The 21,371-nt window shown below is 44.9% G+C and overlaps 1 protein-coding gene across 6 annotated transcripts in view; it reads left to right on the top strand.

Moving 5' to 3' along the window:
• cadps2 (calcium dependent secretion activator 2) overlaps positions 1 to 21,371 on the top strand; it is a 393,466-nt gene that overhangs the window by 320,100 nt on the left and 51,995 nt on the right. For 3 of the 6 annotated variants that reach the window (XM_033037622.1, XM_033037625.1, XM_033037623.1), the window contains 6 exons: positions 661 to 816; positions 4,697 to 4,844; positions 9,236 to 9,250; positions 12,794 to 12,868; positions 15,299 to 15,382; positions 16,556 to 16,588. In XM_033037622.1, coding sequence (XP_032893513.1) covers positions 661 to 816; positions 4,697 to 4,844; positions 9,236 to 9,250; positions 12,794 to 12,868; positions 15,299 to 15,382; positions 16,556 to 16,588 — 511 coding nt within the window. The remainder of the gene's footprint in view (positions 1 to 660; positions 817 to 4,696; positions 4,845 to 9,235; positions 9,251 to 12,793; positions 12,869 to 15,298; positions 15,383 to 16,555; positions 16,589 to 21,371) is intronic. The other 3 variants (XM_033037627.1, XM_033037624.1, XM_033037626.1) reach the window with 1 other exon arrangement.

Here is a 21,371-nt window from a genome sequence, read left to right as displayed (position 1 = left end):
TTTTGACTTTGACATAGGCAGTACACAAAGAGTCGCCACATTTCTGGCACCAACAAAGTTACAAAAGGTTCTACGAACAGCCTTATCTACTCACAGCGGAAAGAACTCAGGCTTACCTTTCATAACTGGATGTGACTGAAGCTCTGACTTCAATGGGGACTGATGGTTTGTCACGTCATCAGAAGCCTTTTCATTATTCGGGTACAACAGTACCACACAGGAACAGTCCCGTCAGCCCACAATCTCTGCGCCAAGATACTGCGCGGAAACAGGCCCTTCGGCCCACCCAGTCCGCACCGACCCGTGATTCCCGCACACTAACGGTATCCTACAGTGGGGCCAATTTGCATTTATACCAAGTCGATTAACCTACAAACCTGTACGACTTTGGAGTGTGGGACGAAACCGAAGATCTCAGAGAAAACCCACACAACCAAGGGGAGGATGTACAAACTCCATACAGTCAGGATCGAACCTGGGTCTCCGGCGCTGTAAGGCAGCAACTCGACCACTAGGCTACCATGCTGCCCGCTGTCTATGTTTGTATTGTGTGTAACTTTCCTGTTGTCCGCTCGTGGCCTCCCTGTTTTGATGTCTGGTTCCTCTTCAGTGATATCGCAGTGCTAAAGGTTTCATAGCCACAATGTTCTTTCGCTTTAGGAATGGTTCTTCCACATCGGAGGATCTCTTTTGGAAGCTGGATGCTCTACAGATGTTCGTCTATGATCTACACTGGCCAGAGGCTGAATTTTCCCAACATCTGGACCAAAGACTCAAACTCATGGCCAGTGACATGATTGAGGCCTGTGTGAAAAGGTAGGTGCAGCTGACTGTACTAGAATTACATCGCAGATACAGGCAATAGCTGTACACTTCACAGCCTGCGATCCAAACTTTTAATTTAGTTTAGTTTATTGTCACATGTACCGGGGTACAGTGAAGAGCTTTTGTTATGCATTAACCAGTCAGCGGAAAGACAATGCATGATTAAAATCGAGCCATCCACAGTGTACAGATACTTGGTAAAGGGAATAATGTTTAGTGCTAGGTAAAGCCCAGTAAAGTCCGAGTACATTTTATCTCTGTACTGCCCACTCCCCTGACATCAGTCTGAAGAAGGGTCTCGACCCGAAATGTCACCCTCTTCTCTCCAGAGATTCTAAGTTGTGCCCCTGTCCCACTTAGGAAACCTGAACGGAAACCTCTGGAGACTTTGCGCCCCACCCAAGGTTTCCGTGCGGTTCCCGGAGGTTTTTGTCAGTCTCCCTAATGGTCGAAAGTGGTTTCTGCTTCTTCTATGTTCCGGCGATTATTTAAAAAAATTCAAAACCGGCCGCGACTAAAAATAGGTTGCCGTTTTAAAAATCGGTAATTTTTTAGTCGAAGCCGGTTGCGATGCTAGTTGAAGATGGTTGCCAGAGGTTGCAGGTGGTTGCCGGAGGTTGCAGGTAGTGGAAAGTTCCTGACCCAAAACGTCACCTATCTGCGTTCCCCAAAGGTGCAGCCTGAGCCACTGAGTTACTCCAGCATTTTGTGTCTATCTTTGATGTGAACCAAGCCACGTATTATAAAGTCCAATTGGAGACTTTCTTCTCTCCCCCCAGAAATGACAACAAAAGGGAAATCTTGTCACTCGGGAATATAATCCTTTCAGTTGCAATTCCCATAGATGTGCTTAAGGAATGGTTGCATTAGAGTGACAACTTAATGAAAGCCTTAGGCTTCTGAAGCTTGGTTACGTGTATATAAAAAGGTGTTTGTTTCTGTTTTATTGGATTACTAAACTCCAGTGACAGCTCAGAGGGTTGATCCGTGAAGCACAGACATGTTTGGTTCAGAATGGAGACCATGTGGTCCTTGATGTCTATACTGCTGGATTTTGTTTTAGTTGAAGAGATACAGAGCGGAAACAGACCCTTTGGCCCACCGAGCCCGCGCCGACCAGCGATCCCCGAATACTTATTAGTACGGCTGTCAGGGGTTATGGGGAGAAGGCAGGAGAATGAGGTTGAGAGGGAAAGATAGATCAGCCACGATAGAATGGCGGAGTAGACTTGATGGGCCGAATGGCCTAATTCTGCTACTATCACTTATAAATAATAATAATAATGGATGGGATTTATATAGCGCCTTTCTAATACTCAAGGCGCTTTACATCGCATTATTCAGTCACACTCGGTGGTGGTAAGCTACTTCTGTAGCCACAGCTGCCCTGGGGCAGACTGACGGAAGCGTGGCTGCCAATCTGCGCCTACGGCCCCTCCGACCACCACCAATCACTCACACACATTCACACACAGGCAAAGGTGGGTGAAGTGTCTTGCCCAAGGACACAACGACAGTATGCACTCCAAGCGGGATTCGAACCGGCTACCTTCCGGTTGCCAGCCGAACACTTAGCCCATTGTGCCATCTGTAAATGCACTAACACTATCCTACACACACAATGGGGACAATTTACATTCATACCAAACCAATGAATCTACAAACCTGCACGTCTTTGGAGTGTGGGAGGAAACCAAAGATCTCGGAGAAAGCCCACGCGGTCACGGGGAGAACGTACAAACTCCGTACAGACAGCACCCGTAGTCAGGGTCAAAGATGCTAAAGCTCAATGATCTTTGGTCAGGATCGAACCCGGGTCTCTGGTGCTGTGAGGCGGCAACTCTACCGTTGCGCCACCGTGCCACCCTAAAGGATCCATTTTGATGAGCCGCACTTACCAACTCCCATCCCACAGTCCTGTAGGTTATGGCTCACCACCTTCTCATCTGTGTGGACTTTAAAACAAAAGGCTTTTTGCCTGCGTCCACAATTTAAGCAATGAGTTTTGGATTATTTGAGTTAAGATTTTCCTCATATCTCTGCTAATCCTACTATACATTATCTTAAATCTGTCCCCTTTGGTCATATATCTTTAGCAAGAGAAAAATACCATTATTCTTGTCCTTTCCCAATCTTACAATTGCTCAGTCAAATCTATCTATTGTTTCAAAGAAATAATTTTCTAGCCCTGTTTAGCCAGTCTCTCCCCATTATGAAATGTCTCTTATCTTAATGACATCCTCTAAGTAACCATCATATATTTCAGGTCACAGTATATAGTGACTGATAACATAAACAGCATACAAGCTGTGGCCTTAATTAAGTGTTTTATACAATATTACCATAAACATGGTAGAGTGAGCAGCACGATGGCGCAGCGATCGAGTTGCTGCCTCACAGCGCCAGAGATCCGGGTTCCATCCTGACTACGGCTGCTGCCTGTAGGGTGTTTGTGTGTTCTCCCTGTGACTGTGTGGGCTTTCTCCGGGTGCTCTGGTTTCCACACTCCAAAGACATGCAGGTTTGCAGGTTAATTGGCTTTTGTAAATTGGCTCTGACGTTTAGGATTGAACGAGTGTCTGGGATGATCATTGGTTGGAATAGACCCGGTGGGCTGAAGGGCCTGTTCCCACACTGTATCTCCGAACTAAACTTCCCACTCACTTATTCTGCGCTTCAGCTGAAGATGTAAAGTATCGTGTACGCATTCTTAATCACCTTACTCCCCTGTCCTGTTGCCCAACAAAGACATCCGTTCTAATTTGGCAAACCTTTTGTGCATTGTTATTTGTATTTTCCACAGGGAATAGTGTGCGCATGCTTGCACGCCACACGCACTACCCCACGACACATACTCTATAACACACATGTCACACCATAATACAACACACCCACATCACAATGGGCACCGCAATGCAGCACCTGCACATCTAACCACAGCACCAGCCACCTCCCCACACTGTAAAGCACCATCACACACAACACATCACACTCCAATGTTTTATGTGTCATTCTTAACTGTCACTGTATGTCGTGTTGTCACTTGCGGGCAGAGCACCAAGGCAAATTCCTTGTGTGTGAATACTTGGCCAATAAACTTATTCATTCATTCATCCCTTCAAATCACTCAATTCCATAAGCCTAAGATAGACACAAAAAGCTGGAATAACTCAGCGGCACAGACAGTACCTCTGGAGAGAAGGAATGGGTGACGTTTCGTGTCGAGGCCCTTCGTCAGACTGGAATTGATTTGCAATTGAAGCATCCATGCAGCCTGGAAACAGGTGCTTTTGTCCAACTCATCCATACCAACCAAAATGCTCCATTTGCCTGCGTTTCGCCCATATTCCTCCAAACCTTTCGTCTCCATGTACCTGTCTTTTAAATCTTTTATAATACCTGCCTCAACTACCTCCACTGGCAGCTCGTTCTGTATGCCCACCACCCACAGCGTGACAAACATTTCCCCTCAGGTTCCTAATAAATCTTGTCCCTCTTATCTTAAATCAAAGGTTCCCAACCTGGGGTAAATTTCGCCTACTCAGGGGGTAAATTTGTTAATTCTGGAATTGTATATATTTTTTCTCATTGACTGACTGTGTTTGGTTCTGGTATACCGGTATCTGTTCATCATCAGTTGTTCATAAGTAAGTGAAATAACATTGTTCTGTGCTATTGAAGTTGCCGGGGGTAAACGGGACGAAAAAGGTTGGGAGTCCCTGCCTTAAATAAACCTCTGGTTCTCGATCTCCCTGCCCTGGGTAAAAGACTCTGTGCATGCTTCATTGTCCTCCACTACTTGGCTTTGAGCGGCCTTGCATCAAACCAGTCATCCCTGAATGAACGTGCTCTCTGTGTTTTCATCAAACAGAACAAGAGTTGCGTTTGAAGCCAAGTTGCAAAAGCTGAGCAAATCAACAGATCTGCGCGTCCCTTCTTCTGTCTGTACAATGTTCAACGTGCTTGTGGATGCCAAGAAACAATCGACTAAACTCTGCATTTTGGAAGGAGCGCAAGAGGTAGGCCTGTGTTGTAGGTTATCATTTCAATCATAATTTGTCTTTTCCACTGCTGTTTCTGCAAGTGTTTGCTATCGCTGCCATTCCATGTGCCTGCTATCACTCGCATCCAAACGTAGCACAAATCCGATGATTTTAAAATAACTCCAATTACAATATGGCTCTAATATGCTCCTCCTCTCAATAAGGAATCATGAGAGGAATATATATTTCTTTATTTATATATTTCTTTATTTATATAGCACATTTTTAGTCAACTTGCATTGACCCCAAAGTGCTTCACATAATTACATTCACACACACAGGCAAGTGTCGGGTGAACTTGCCTGTGTGTGACTTGCCTGAGGGGTGACATGCCCAAGGATACACACAGGCAAAGGTGGGTGAAGTGTCTTGCCCAAGGACACAACGACAGTATGCACTCCAAGCGGGATTCGAACCAGCTACCTTCCGGTTGCCAGCCGAACACTTAGCCCATTGTGCCATCTGTCGTTGCCATAGATCAGGTCAGAATAGTACAGAGTCTTTTACCCAGAATAGGGGAATTGAGGACCAAAGGAAATAGGCTCAAGGTGAAGGGGAAAAGATTTAATAGGAATCTGAGGGGTGACTTTTTCACACAGGGGGTGGTGGGTGTGTGGAACAGAAACAGTTGGACAGGTACATGGATAGGACAGGTTTGGAGGGTGATGGACCAAGCGCAGGCAAGTGGGACTAGGGTAGCTGGGACATTGTTGGCCGGTGTGGGCGAGTTGGGCCGAGGGGCCTGTTTCCACACTGATCATGGCTGGTCTGGCTCTCTCCTCAACTCTGCATCCTCACTATAGAGTCATAGAGTCATACAGCGTGGAAACAGGCCCCTCGGCCCAACTTGCCAATGGTTGGTCCATATCCCTCCAAACCTATTCTGTCCATGTACCTGTCTAAAGGTTTCTTAAACGCTGCAAATAGTTACTGAATCAACTAACTCCTCCGGCAGCTTATTCCATACACCCACCATCCTTTGTGTAAAAAAGTTAAATCTTTCCCCCCTCCCTCACCTTAATGTCATCTGGTTCTCGATTCCCCTACTCTGGGTAAAATAAACTGTGCATTTACCCAATCTATTCCTCTCATGATTTTACACACCTTTATATGATCATCCCTCATCCTCCTGCACTCCAAGAGGTTATCTCTAATAACCTTTCAACTACTTGTCCAGGGTCTATTTCCATCTGCCATACAAATATTCAAAGACACTGTTTTGAGGACGATAGTTTCAATGACACACAACCCTCTCAGAGAAAAAAAATAGCCTCAACTCTGTCTTAAAAAAGGTATCCTTTACATTCAAACAATAATCCCAAGTTCTGGATTCTGTTTCAGGAGGAAATATCCTCTCCATGTTTAACCTGTTAACACTTCTTTCATTGTTCTGGACAGAACATGGCAATTAAACACTCTTGACTTCTGACCTCTCAGGATCTAGTACGTTTGGTCATCACCTCTTAGACTTCGAAAATCCAGTGGAAACAAGTCTAGCATTTCCAATCTTCCCTCATAAGATAGCCGGCACATTCCCCCTATTAGTACAGTACCTTTTTTTCTGTACTCCTGCCTAAATAAAGGAACCATTAGTCCTTAATGTCCTCTGTGAAACAGGAAGAACCTCAACCCCTCCCCTTTCTCCCCCAGTCCTCCCTTGTTTCTCCTCCCCCTCCCCTCCCCATATGCTCCACCGGGACTCACACCTATTTCTCCCCTCCCCCTCCTTCCTTCCTCCAGCTTCACAATTTGCAACCCTTCAATCCTTTTGTCTCACACCTTCTGTTCTTTTTACCTCTGGTCTTTGTTCAACTATCTGCCTGTTGAAACCCCCCTCCCCATTGTCTGTGTTCACCTATTACCTGCCATGTTTTGTCCTGCCCCTCCTATCTTCCAGCTTTCTCCGCCCACCACCCCACCCCCCCCCCCCCCCCCCCCCACCCCACCCCCCCAACAATCAGCCTGACCCGAAGCATCACAATAAAACACTGTCAACTCTTCACTCTTGACCTCTCAGGATCATGTATGTTTGGCCATCACCTCTCAGAGTTCCAAAACCCAGTGGAAACAAGTCCAGCTTTTCCTACCTTTCCCCATGAGACCTATTCACGTTCTCATCTGACCCACTGATTTTTAAATGATGACACATTGAGTGAGGTTTGTTAACTTGAATCCAACATTGAGACCAATTATCTTGCCTTCTTCTCCCATTGCCACTTCAGCTTGTCTTAGCAACATCTGGGACCAACAGCTGTCAACCAATTGTGATGTTGCATCTCTGTGGCTACTTCTGCCCCCTCACTGATCCAGTGCATCCATCGCAATAAATTCCAGACAATTTATCTGTGATAGCGTGGATGTGGAGAGGAGGTTTCCAATAGTGGGTGAGTCTGGGGCCAGACGGCATAGCCTCAGAATGAAAGGACGTTCCTTTAGAATGGAGATGAGGAGGAATTTATTTCGTCAGGTAACCAGGGCGTCATATGTTATAGGGAGAAGGCAGGAGAATGGGGTTGAGAGGGAAAAATAAATCAGCCATGATCTATTGGTGGAGCAGACTCAATGGGCTGAATGGTCTAATTTGGCTCCTCTGTAAAACTTGCAGAATAAGATTAATTCAGCATGTTACAACAGCATTTCATTATCATATTTAAAAGGCCTAGAGAGAGTGGCTGCGGAGAGGATGTTTCCAGTAGTGGGTGAGTCTAGATCCAGACGGCAGAGCCTCCGAATGGAAGGACGTACCTTTACAATGGAGATGAGGAGGAATTTCTTTAGCCATTAACTATAGCACTGATATAGTCTCAGTTCCCATCTGTTAACGGGCGGCTCGGTGGCGCAGTGGGAGAGTTGCTGCCTTACAGCGCCAGAGATCCGGGTTCAATCCTGACTTCGGGTGCTGTCTGCACGGAGTTTGTACGTTCTGCCCGTGACATGCATGGGTTTTCTCCGGGAACTCCGATTTCCTCCCACAGTCCGAAGACGTGCAGGTTTGTAGGTTAATTGGCTTGGTATAAATGTGAATTGTCCCTAGTGTGTGTAGGATACGATTAGTGTGCAGGGATCGCTGGTCAGCGCGGATTCGGTGGGCCAAAGGGCCTGTTTCTGTGCCGAACCACTAAATTGGGCTAAACTAACCGAACCGCCAGCACTAATGTAAATGACTGGTCAATTGTCCTATTAGACCTGGAGTCCTAATGTCAATTAAATCTGGGACACCAGAGGCTGCACATGTTGCAATCTTGAGCAAAATACAAAGTGCTGGAGAAACTCTGCGGATCAGGCAGCATCTGTGGTGGGAAGTGGACACTTGAAGTTCCACCAACCATCTGCCCTTTACTCCATCAGTCTAATGAAAGGTGCCAATTGGGAATGTGGTCTGTCCATCTCCCTTCCCTCCCCCCACACACAGATGCTGCCTAGTCGATTGAGTTACCTCCGGCAGCTTTTTTTCTCAGTCAATTAAATCTGGTTGATTTGCACAATAATATTCAACAAGTATCGAAGATATACACAAAATGCTGGAGTAACTAAACATCTCCGGATAGAAGGAACGGCTGACATTTCAGGTCGAGAACCTCCTTTGGGCTGAGTCAGGGGAGGGGGAGAGATAATTAAGATATAGAGATAAGGATGTGTAAGGTGTGAAAACAAGACAAAGGGGAGGTAGATCAAGGACTATGTAGAATGCATCATTGTTAGCTAGGAGAAGGTAACAACAAAGCAAGCAGAGATAAAATGTAAATGAGGAAAGGATTCAGCCTAGTTGGAAAAGGGGGGAGGGATGGAGAGAGAGGGAAGACAAGGGTTACTTGATGTTAGAGAAGTCAATATTCATACTGCTGGTTTGTAAGCTGCCCAAGCGAAATATGAGGTGTTGTTCCTCCAATTGGTATAAACTTGAATAAGTATTAAATGCTTAGCAAGTGCCAATGGATATATCAATGCACAATGTTATTCGACCCAAAATGTGTGGGGACAATGGCAACAGGAGAACATGTCTCCCAGCACAGGAGTAATCCACACTGCTTATATTTAATGTGTCGGAAGGAACTGCAGATGCTTCCTCTTATATTTAACATTGTTGGGGTGAAAAGTGGAAAATTGTTCGTTTCCACGGCACAAAAGATGAAATATAATTTGTTTTTATCGCTTGTCCCTGTTGTGTCTGAATATGTTTTGTAATTTTTTTCATCTCGTTGCACTTTTAAGTTCATTATTTAAGAATGGTGCATTTTATTTTTTTAAGCCGAACACACCTGATTTGCAGATTGACTTGAATTTTTTTTTAATTTTTATCATTTTCCATTTGCTTTTCTGTGTACTGGTTTGTTCTCTCCATTTATGTTTCCTGTCGCCAATTCCAGAGTGGTAAGCAATGGGTAAGTGCCATATTTTATCATTCATGTCATATATATTCATTCTTGTGAAACTTGCTCCTTAAAAAAAATACACTGCGCGGGGTGTTAGCTCATTAATTAATGAATTAATTGATTAATTAATTAATTAATGGGTGAATGAATGAATGAATGAATGAATGAATGAATGAATGAATGAATGAATGAATGAGTGAATAACTACTTTATTGTCACATGTGACAAATTCACAGTGAAATTCTTTGTTTTACACACCCAAGGTAAAACCCTGAAGAAGGGTCTCGACCCGAAACGTCACCCATTCCTTCTCTCCAGAGTTACTCCACCATTTTGTGTCTACCTTCAGTATGCAAACAGTCACCACATAAAGGGCACTAACAAAGTTACAAAGTATACCACGCCAGGTCCTCCTTTGTGTTCCCCCTCCCTCATGGAAGTCCCACCATGCCAGGTCATCCTTTGTTCCAGTGGAGGGAACTCCAGCTTTGAAAGGCTAAAGCCGATTCTTTGTGTTTCTGATAAGATGATCTGGAAATGTCTCACCCCAAGGAAAGTTCATAATAATTGGCTTCCACGAAAGCTATAGAGCAAAGAAACTGTAGCACAAACACTCATTTTTGTTTGACCCTGATTTATATCATTTTGTAACCAATTATGACTATGCTCCCAAGCCAATGGGCATTTTAAAGAGGAGATTGATGGGTACTCGATTAGTAAGGGCGTCATATGTTACGGGGAGAAGGCATGAGAATGGGGTTGAGAGGAAAAAATGGTCAAATGGCGGAGCAGACTCGATGGGTCGAATGGCCTAATTCTTCTCCTATGTAAAACTTGCCGAATAAGATAAATTCAACATTTCATAACTGCATTTTATTATCATATTTATAGGGCCTAGAGAGAGTGGGTGTGGAGGGGATGTTTCCAATAGTGGGAAGAGGCTGGGGCCAGATGGCTCAGCCTCAGAATAAAAGGACGTATCTTTAGGATGGAGATGAGGAGGAATTTCTTTAGCCAGAGGGTGGTGAATATGTGGCATTAATTGCCACAGACTGCTGTGGAGGTCAAGTCATGGGGTATTTTGATAGCGGAGATTGATAGGTTCTTGATTATTACGGGTGTCTAAGGATACAAGGAGAAGGCAGGAGAATGGTGTGTGCGGAAGGGCATGTTTCCTTGCTGTATCTCTAAAACTAAAACCACATTTCAATAGACAACAGACAATAGGTACAGGAGTAGGCCATTCGGCCCTTCGAGCCAGCACCGCCATTCAATGTGATCATGGCTGATCATCCCCAATCAGTACCCCATTCCTGCATTCTCCCTATTCCTGCCTTCTCCCCTTTCCAGGGTGTTACGGATAGATATGGAAATAGACTGTTGAAGCAAACATCAAACCAAGATTACTATTAGTGTATAGTTTAATTTAGAGATCCAGCGCGGAAACAGCCCCTTCGGTCTACCGACACCACGCCGACCAGCGATACCCGCACAGTAACACCACCCGAGGCACACTCGGGACAATTTACTATTATACCCCGCCAATTAACCTACAAACCTGCACGTCTTTGGAGTGCGGGAGGAAACCAAAGATTGCAGAGGAAATCCACGTGGTCACGGGGAGAACGTACAAACTCCGTACAGACAGCACCCGTAGTCAGGATCAAACCCGGGTCTCTGGCACTGTAAGGCAGCAACTCTACTGCTGCTCCACGGCATGTGCAAGTGAAATTTTTATCCACTTGCAGAAATTCAAAATACATTATTTTAAAACTAATCAGATATCATGGCTTTATTTACAAAACTTCTTCTGCGCTTAGCCTCAAAATAAAATCGTAAAACTAACATCGTACATGTTGTACGGGAAGAAGAAGAAATAAGGTTCCCCTTTTATAGAAGGGAAAGTTGTTTGGTTGTGTTTCAGTCGGCATGGTGGCGCAGTGGTGGAGTTGCTGCCTTGCAGCTGTGGTAACATTGTAAATTGTCCCTAGTGTGTGTAGGATAGCGCTAGTGAACGGGGATCGGTGGGCTGAAGGGGCCTGTCTCCGTGCTGTATCTCTAAACTGAACTCAACTCAACAGTCTAGATTTGGAACAAAGTACTGGAGTAACTCAGTGGGACAGGCAGCGAGAGAGGGATTGAGTGACGTTAGTCTAGATTTGGCCATAGGGCAGCAGTATATCTTTAAAAACTGGGTGTAGGCCTGTGCTTTTGGAACGTAAACTACAACAAAAGGCAGCAACTAGCATTTGTATTCTGCTCCGTGTGAAAGAAACAACTTCTCAGTGCTCAACAAGGCAGAAAAATGGACACAAGCCTTGAAAAGGAGGTATTAGCCAGCGAGGAATCAAAGGCACCAACTAAATGAAAGGTTCTTAGGCGGCTTTTGAAGGCAGGAATGGAAGGGTTTGCGGAGTGGGGGGTAGAAAAGCAAACTGGTTTTTGGGGAGAAAATTGCCGAGGATGGATTCATACTGTTGAATGAACAAACTTTGATTTGACAGCAGAGAGTTGGAAACACACTGTTAAGTAGAGATGACTTCTGAGTAGCTGGCCAATGTGTGTGCGTATAAGGTACTGACTGCTCTTAATTGTTTTGAATCACTAGACGTAAGGAGTGAAGATGAAGTTAAATGGTAGATTAAGTTTTTCAATATCCCCTCTCGTGAAAAGCATCCAAGACCTGACTCTATAACGTTTTGGCAGGTTAGCGTTTAGAAACAAACTTCACTGCAAATTATCGGGGGGGGACCAGACTGACAATGATGCTGCAGTTGGTAACAAAAGATGGAAGCTTTTAGATTAGTTATTAATAATAACAATTTGAAGGCAGGCAGTTCACAAAGAAGATTGTAGATCTCGGGCAATGATTTAATTCGTCGATATATCACCTGTTAATTTGTTTCTGTCTGGTCGGCAGAAGAAGAAAAAAATTAATTTCGTCTTAAACTATATTTATTGTCAGCAAGAATTCAGCGAACCCAAGTGAACTGCTGTTCGCTATCTGAATACACGGTCTCTTGTGCAGTTAACAATCAGGGTCTCCCATTTTTTTTTTTCTTCTCACAGAGCAGCTTAAATGACTTATGAATGAGAGTTGTCAGACATAAAATGTTGCATTAATTGAATCTTCTCCTCGCCTTTCACTCAGCCAACTGCACGGGTCTTTAGAAAAAAAAAACACATGGCAGTCCTAATTGCAATGAAGCCGACAAAAAGAGTATCCTTCACATTCCTGTGCCTGAATAAGGTCTACAACTCGATTCATTCAAATAATAGACCTATTAGCTGCTTAATGCCACAGTATACATGGGAAGCATTCTGGCACTGATTGTAAAACACCATTGGGTGTGGAGGTAGTGTTCAAGGTTTTCCATTTGAAGTTCTCCCCAATTATAGTTTTTAATTGTGTTTGATGTGATACAAGACATTGTTTTCACCGCCCTCCCCCCCCCCCCCTCCCCCCTCCCCCCCTCACCCCCCCCCCCCCCCCCCCCCCCATCTTTCCTACGGCCGTGTTGCAAGACGTTATTGTCGTTTTTTTAATTACAGCAGCAGTATCATTCAAAGATCGACCTTTTGATTGAAGAAACCTTCAAAGAAATGATTTCACTTCTGGTTTCAAAGGTAAGAAGTGGCTGGAGCACCTTGCCAATGTCATACCCGAGATATAGGGAGGTGCTGAGAGTTTCTGTCTATCAGATAATGTGCATTCATCTAATGGTTTAAACCATGAGCATGCCAGGCCTCTAAATGATCCACATTTCTGCCTGGTGAACTGAACATTTTTCTCTTTCTTATTCCTAAAGCCAAAACAGAAACCACAATGTTATACAAATCCTGGGATTACTTGATATGAATTGGGCCGGCATGGTGGCACAGCGTTAGAGTTGCTGCCTCACTGCGACAGAGTCCCGGGTTCGATCCTGACTACCTGTCCTGTCCGTACAGTGTTTGTACGTTCTCCCCGTGACAGTGTTAGTGTTTTCCCCTGGTGCTCCGGTTCCCTCCCACACTCCAAAGGCGTAAAGGTGTGTAGGTTAATTGGCTTAGGTAAAAATTATAAATTGTCCCTGGTGTGTAGGATGGTGCTAGTGTGCGGGGTGATCGTTGGCCAGCTAGGACAGCCAGTAAAGTCCGATCAAAGATAGTCCCAGGGTCGCCAATGAGGTAGATAGTAGTTCAGGACTGCTCTCTAGTTGTGGTAGGATGATTCAGTTGCCTGATAACAGCAGGGAAGAAACTGTCCCTGAATCTGGAGATGTGCGTTTTTACACTTCTGTACCTTTGCCCGATGGGAGAGGGGAGACCAAGGAGTGGCCAGGGTGAGACTGGTCCTTGATTATGCTGCTGGCCTTGCCAAGGCAGCATGACGAATAAATGGAGTCAATAGAAGGGAGGTTGGTTTGTGTGATGGTCTGGGCAGCGTCCACAATTTGCTGCCATTTCTTGTGATCCTGGATGGAGCTGTTCCCAAACCGAGCTGTGAAGCATCCTGATAAAACACTGTCCAGGCAGCCGCTTCCAACAAACATTATAATGTTTGAATTATTAAAACATTAAAACTTACATCTACAATATATTAATGTTTTTTATTACTGATCACTGACACACAAAGAAAAGAACATTTGAGTAAGGTAATCAAGAGTTGTTGGTACAAACTGAACTAAGCCTCCTCAACGACACAAATACTAAACAATTTCCCTCGCACTATAACAGAAGCTATCGTAGATCTGGTACTTACATTATGTCACAGTTGTACAAGACATTTGGAGGATTGTGTTCAACATGGTCATCCTGCAATAGGAAGGATGTCATTAAGCTCGAAAGAGTGCGGAGAAGATTTACAAGGAAGTTGCCAGTTCTCGAGGGTCTGAGTTATTGGGAGAAATTGGGCAAGCTCGGACTTTCTTCCTCAGAGTGTAAGAGTCTAGGGGGTGATCTTATAGAGGTGTATAAAATCATGAGGGAAATTGATGGGGTGCATGCAGTTTTTTTTAATACCCAGGGTAGGGCAATCAAGAATCAGAGAGCATAGGTTTAAGGTGAGAAGGAAGAGATTTAATAGGAAACTAAGGAGCAACTTTATCATTTAGAGGGTGGTGTGTGTATGGATTGAGCTGCCAGAGGAGGTAGTTGAGGCAGGTATGATAACAACATTGAAAATATACTTGTTTAAGAAGGAACTGCAGATGCTGGAACAATGGAAGGTGGATAAAAATGCTGGAGAAACTCTCAGAGGATGAGGCAGCGTCTATGGAGCGAAGGAATGGGTGAAGTTTCGGGTTGAGACCCATCTTCAGACTGATGAGGGGATGGGGGGGGGAAGAAGAAAGGAAGAGTTGGAGACAGTGGGCTAGTGGGAGAGCTGGGAAGGGGAGGGGAAAGAGGGAGAAAGCAAGGACTACCTAGGTACTGGGCTCAGCATTGGGCCTGAAGTCTCCACGCTGCAGACTATAACACCACGGGGTTTGACTGCAACGTGGAGTCAAATATACTTGTCCAGTTTGATGGATAGAAAAGGTTTAGATGGATATGGATCAAACATTGACAAATGGAGATTAACTTCAATGGGGCATCTTGATCAGCATGGACAAGTTTACCGAAGACCTGTTTCCGTGCTGCACGACTATATGACTCTACATCAAGTTCTTAAGATAGAGATAAATCCCTAAATGCTTCTCAGAGAAGAGGAATGCCAATCCCTAAGAAGAGATGGGAGCAGCGTGTTGCGTTCTAAGAAGGACCATACAAAAGTTAACAGAGAAGGGATCATCGAGAGAGGGAATTTGAGAGAAAATAACAAATATCGACTTGGTACTCGGCCAAAATAACTTGTAAGATTAATATTCAATTTTAATGTTCAGGATCATACTCCGCAGTCTATCCTTATTTGTAGCATTTTGCAATCAACTGAAATTATTAATTTAATGACTGCTGTTCATTCCCACCCACATTACTAGCAAATGCATTATGCATCTGGAGTTTCTGTGTTGGAAGAATCAGTTTGGCATTGCACTGAATTTCTTTTTCTCGTCTCTCTCCTCCCCCACCAAGTTTGTCTTTGTGCTGGAAGGCGTCTTATCCAAGTTGTCACGATATGATGAAGGAACCTTCTTCTCTTCAATCCTATCGTTCACTGTAAGTAATCTGCGTGTCCACCGTGAATATGTGCACTAACTGAATGAAAGAAAAGAATTATTTCATGTCTTCACACATATCCATGATCCCATGACTTGAGACTTTAGAGGTACCACAGGGAGACAGCAGATACAGCAAGTGAATAGTGAAAGACCTGGATATAGTGGATGTGGAGATGATGTTTCCACTAGTGGGAGAGTCCAGGGCCAGAGGTCATAGCCTCAGAATAAAAGGACGTTCCTTTAGGAAGGACATGAGGGAGAATCTATTTATTCAGGGGGTGGTGAACATGTGGATTCATTGCCACAGAAGGCTGCGGAGGCCAAGTCAATGGATATTTTTAAGGCCCCTGTCCCACTGTACGAGGTAATTCAAGAGTTCTCCCGAGTTTTCCCCTGACCCGAACTCGGAGAATGTCCGTAGCGGGTCCGTAGGAGTTTCGTCCGTGGATGTCTCGTAGCGGCTCGTAATGCTAACGGTAGGTACTCAGGACATCCGATAAACATTTTTTCATCCCTGCAAAAAATGTCCACGAGTAAAAAAATAGTCGTGACGAAATAAAATGGTTACTTTTACTCGTACGAGCCGCTGTTGCAACAGATGCACAAGCACCGTGCAGCGGCCAACAGGGAGCCCGAGGGCCACGAGAAAAGCAGTTTGGTGGAAAGGAGTTTAAGGAGTCAGCTGATTTCCACAGAGTTGCTGCCTAACAGCGCCAGAGAACCAGCTTCGATCCTGACCACAGGTGCTGTCCATGTGGAGTCTGCACATTCTCTCCGTGGCCTGCGTGGGTTTTCCCCGGGAGCTCCGGTTTCCTCCCACACTCGAAAGACGTAGAGGTTTGTGGGCTAAATAGCTTTGTTGGGACTGTAAATTGTCCCTGTGTGTACGAAGGAACTGCAGATGCTGCTTTAAACCAAAAATAGACACAAAGTGCCGGAGGATCTCAGTGGGAAAGGCAGCATCTCCAGAGAGAAGGGATGGGTGAGACCCTTCTTCAGACTTTATTTGTCAAATTGCTTTCGTGTGTGTAGGATAGTGTTGGTGTGCGGGGATCGCAGGTAGGCACGGATTTGGTCGGCCGAAGGGCCTCTTTCCACGCTGTATCTCTAAACTAAACTAAATTATGACATTTTAGACTGTGGCCAATGTTTTGTTCCTTTCTGCCCTCAGGTAAAAGCCGCTGCCAAGTATGTTGATGTGCCTGTGAGTATTGTTCTCTTTACAATTTCATTCTGGTTTATTGATATTAAAAGAACATTCGTTAGACCTGTGTAGGAAGGAGCTGCAGATGGTGGTTTAAAGCGAAGATAGATGGAGTAACTCAGCGGGTCAGACAGCATCTCCGCAGAAAAAGAAAAGGTGACATTTCGGGTCGAGACCCATCTTCCGACCCTGTATCCATATGTAGATCTCACCATCCCAAACCAGCAATGGAGCTACCAGGAAACACCCTGGCAGAGGTGAATTTTGTGGCTGGCCCTGATTGATCCTCGACCACTTCACATTCCTCCTCCCCCACCACCCCTTACTTTCAGCCTGTAGAAGGGTCCCGACCTGTAACATCACCCATCATTTTTCTCCAGGGATGCCCTGAGTGACTCCAGCACTTTGTGTCTATCCCTAACCCAAAGGATAAGCCACCATGTCTTTGAACATAGATTGTGGATTTGGTTGATTCATCACCACTCTCATGAGAAGAACATATCCACAGTTCCAACCACCTTCGGTGGCACAGCGGTAGAGTTGCTGCCTCACAGCGCCAGAGACCCGGGTTCGATCCTGACTACGGGAGCTTGTCTGTACGGAGTTTGTACGTTCTCCTCGTGACCGCGTGGGCTTTCTCCGAGATCTTTGGTTTCCTCCCACACTCCAAAGACGTACAGTTTTGCCGGTTAATTGGCGGTATAAATGTAAAAACTGTCCCTAGTATGTCGGATAGCGTTAATGTGCGGGGATCGCTGGTTGGTGCGGACTCGATGGGCTGAAGGGCCTGTTTCAGTACTTTGTGTCTATCTTAAGTGTAGACACTTTCATGTCTGTTCACAAAATCAGAACAGCAGAATTTGTCAATCACTTTCATTCAACAACTCATGGTTCCATACGCTTCCAACAATGTGAATGATTCATGTCTATATCCTTTATGATTTTAAAACCTTATACATCCTCCTCTGGTCCAAGGAGAATAATTCCAGTTTCTCCTGTATACCAACACAACCGATATCCCCTGTACCTGATATAATCCTTGAGAATGAGTTAGAGAGTCACACAGCGTGGAAACAAGCCCTTCAGGCGAACTAGCCCACAACGACCATCAGGTCCCATCTGCACTAGTCCCACCTGCCTGCCTTTGGCCCATATCCCTCTAAACCTGTCCTATCCATGTACCTGCCTCAACTACCTCCTCCGGCAGCTCCTCGTCCTATAAACCCACCACCCTTTATGTGAAAAAGAGACCCCTCAGGTTCCCACAAAGTCTTTCCCCCTTCACCTTAAACCTGGGGCTTCTGATTTCTCAAAAAGTTACAGGGAAATACTTGGGGGAATGAGATTGATGAGATTGATTTGAAAGCTGACAAAAACGTGTTAATTTTTCTTGGTTACTGCTGAGTTGACCAAGGTCGAAGACACCAAGATATTGTGCAAAGATTAATTGGTGAATGAGTTATGTTTTCATTGTGTAGATTGTCAGGTGGATGTTTAGGAAGATGAGACAGAAGTGTAAAGATTGAAGGTACACAAAATTGCTGGGGAAACTCAGCGGGTGCAGCAGCATCTATGGAGCGAAGGAAATAGGCGACGTTTCGGGCCGAAACCCTTCAAGATTGTAACCTGTAAAGATTGATATTGGTACACAGTCACAGTTGTGTTATTCCCTGGAAGTCTGAAGTGTTCACTGTATTTGTAATCTTACAATATGTTTGATCGTATTCCAATAGTTGTTATTTATCTCATATTTTACAAGAAACAAGTAGTTTTAATTTTTTTGTTTAGTTTAGAAACATAGAAAATAGGTGCAGGAGTAGGCCATTCGGCCCTTCGAGCCTGCACCGCCATTCAATATGACCATGGCTGATCATCCAACTCAGTATCCTGTACCTGCCTTCTCTCCATACCCCCTGATCCCTTTAGCCACAAGGGCCACATCTAACTCCCTCTTAAATATAGCCAATGAACTGGCCTCAACTACCTTCTGTGGCAGAGAATTCCAGAGATTCACCACTCGCTGTGTGAAAAATGTTTTTCTCATTTCGGTCCTAAAGGACTTCCCCCTTATCCTTAAACTGTGACCCCTTGTCCTGGACTTCCCCAACATCCGGAACAATCTTCCTGCATCTAGCCTGTCCAACCCCTTAAGAAATTTGTAAGTTTCTATAAGATCCCCCCTCAATCTTCTAAATTCTAGCGAGTACAAGCCGAGTCTATCCCGTCTTTCTTCATATGAAAGTCCTGACATCCCAGGAATCAGTCTGGTGAACCTTCTCTGTACTCCCTCTATGGCAAGAATGTCTTTCCTCAGATTAGGAGACTGTAAAAACGGTACGCAATACTCCAGGTGTGGTCTCACCAAGACCCTGTACAACTGCAGTAGAACCTCCCTGCTCCTATACTCAAATCCTTTTGCTATGAATGCTAACATACCATTTGCTTTCTTCACTGCCTGCTGCACCTGCATGCCTACTTTCAATGACTGGTGTACCATGACAACCCAGGGTCTCGTTGCATCTCCCTTTTTCCTAATCGGCCACCATTCAGATATAGTCTACTTTCCTGTTTTTGCTACCAAAGTGGAAAACCTCACATTTATCCACATTATACTGCATCTGCTATGCATTTGCCCACTCACCCAACCTATCCAAGTCACCTTGCAGCCTCCTAGCATCCTCCTCACAGCTAACACTGCCCCCAGCTTCGTGTCATCCACAAACTTGGAGATGTGCATTCAATTCCTCGTCCAAATCATTAATATATATTGTAAATAGCTGGGGTCCCAGCACCGAGCCTTGCGGTACCCCACTAGTCACTGCCTGCCAGTCTTTGTTTCCTGTCTGCCAGCCAGTTCTCTATCCACATAGCTTAGAGACACAGCGAGGATACAGGGCCCTTCAGCCCACTGAGTCCATACTGACCAGCGATCCCCGTACACCAAACCAATGGAGCATACTAGGGACAATTTACAATTTTTACCAATCCAATTAATCGTCAAACCTGGAGTGTGGGAGGAAACTGGAGCATCTCGGGGAAAAACCATGTGGGTCAGGGAGGAGAACTGTCTATTCAGACAGCGCCCGTAGTCAGGATCGATCTCGGTCTCTGGCGCTGAAAAGCAACAACTGTACCGCCGTGTCACCATGACGCCTTCATAAGTTGCATGAGCAATGGGAGGCAAATCATATTTTAATTAGCCCAGATGGAAGACCATGGTTTGTCAATTTAAAAGTATGATGGGATGAGTTCAAAAGTGAGATGGCTTTATAGATCCCCTTGACGATACAAGGAGAAGCAGAGACACCAAATGACAATGTTGTGAGAGGTGTTTGTTTAACTGCAACACCATTGCTGCTAACCGCAGTGTGTTTTATGGAGTATGCTTTATAGAGGTAGTTAAGTGAAAAATGGAATCACAAATTGCATTTCAAAGCTAAACTTCAGGCTGAAGTTTCAGAAGATAGAACACGTTACAATAGCAAACCTTGAACAGATCCTCTCATGAGTTCAGCATTGAGATTGTAATTTGGTCGTTCTAAGCTCCCCCCCCCCCGTCTAGTTTCAGTCAAAAACCACTGAATCAAGCACTTGATCCTCTTATTTTAACAAAACACAATTACAGTTGCCACCACTGTACCTAACCACCGCGGGTCCGATCCTCGTACCTGCCTCGCGGGTCCGATCCTCTAGGCCTCATCTCAAACGAGACACTCCAGAAGGTCACGCAGTCCTAGCGCTCTCCCAGGAGATCGACGCGGGACCTCGGGCAGCAGACTTTTATAGGTCCCCGGACCTCGAGGGCCGAACCACATGGGGGTGGTCTCTTTAACAATCCAATTACAGATATCGATTAACCCCATACATAACGGACACTTCCCTACCCAATATACAGCAGGTACTACATTGTATTCAAACAGAGCTTTTCAAGGAAGCAAACATAGCAACATTTACCTGATCTGCAAGAAACCAGACAAGGCTCAATACCTCATCCAATCAACACTCGACAAAGTAGAACTCTGCAACATTATTTACAATTATTTACAAGGTGGATGTCCTGGTTTGCAGTCATCCAATCCTTCTATGCAGTTTGCACCTAATTGACAGGGTCTGCAGATGGTCCTGCAGCTTGGATCTAGGCTCTAGACAAACTGTCACCACTGTAGCTTATCCCATTTCTGCAGAGAGCACTCCCAAATTGCCAAATCTCCCAGTAGCCCTGAAGCTTAGACGCATTTTAAAGCCCTAGCCTCTCCAATCAGGCCAGGATTAACAAGACCAGTGCACAACTTTGGGATCACTCTATTGTATAATAATGGGGTTAACATTAATTATATCACAGCCCTAATTTATTTGAGTAATTGAGAGATACAGCATGGAAACTGGCACCCTTCAGACCACTAAAGTCCACTAAGACCTAAGACCACTAAGTCCTTGCTGACCATCAATCACTTCTTTACACTAATTGTACGCCAATCTAATATACATTTATTCTCAAGATAGACACAAAATGTGGAGTCACTCAGCCAGACCGGTATCATCTCTGGATAGAAGGAACGGGTGACATATTGTGTCGGTCCAAAATGTCACCCATTCCTTCGCTACGGAGATGCTGGCCTGTCCCACTGAGTTACTCCAGCATTTTGTGTCTTATCTTCGGTGTAACCAGTATCTGCAGTTCCTTCCTATGTATTTATTCTCTCCATATTGTCATCAATCCCACCCTGATTCCACCACACACTTACGCAAGGGGGGCAGTTTACGGCAGCCAATTAACCTACCA

Source organism: Amblyraja radiata, chromosome 19, assembly GCF_010909765.2.
Source record: "Amblyraja radiata isolate CabotCenter1 chromosome 19, sAmbRad1.1.pri, whole genome shotgun sequence".
Taxonomy (NCBI): Eukaryota; Metazoa; Chordata; class Chondrichthyes; order Rajiformes; family Rajidae; genus Amblyraja; species Amblyraja radiata.
Note: the sequence above shows the minus strand (reverse complement) of the source record. Positions and strands in the feature narration are given on the sequence as shown.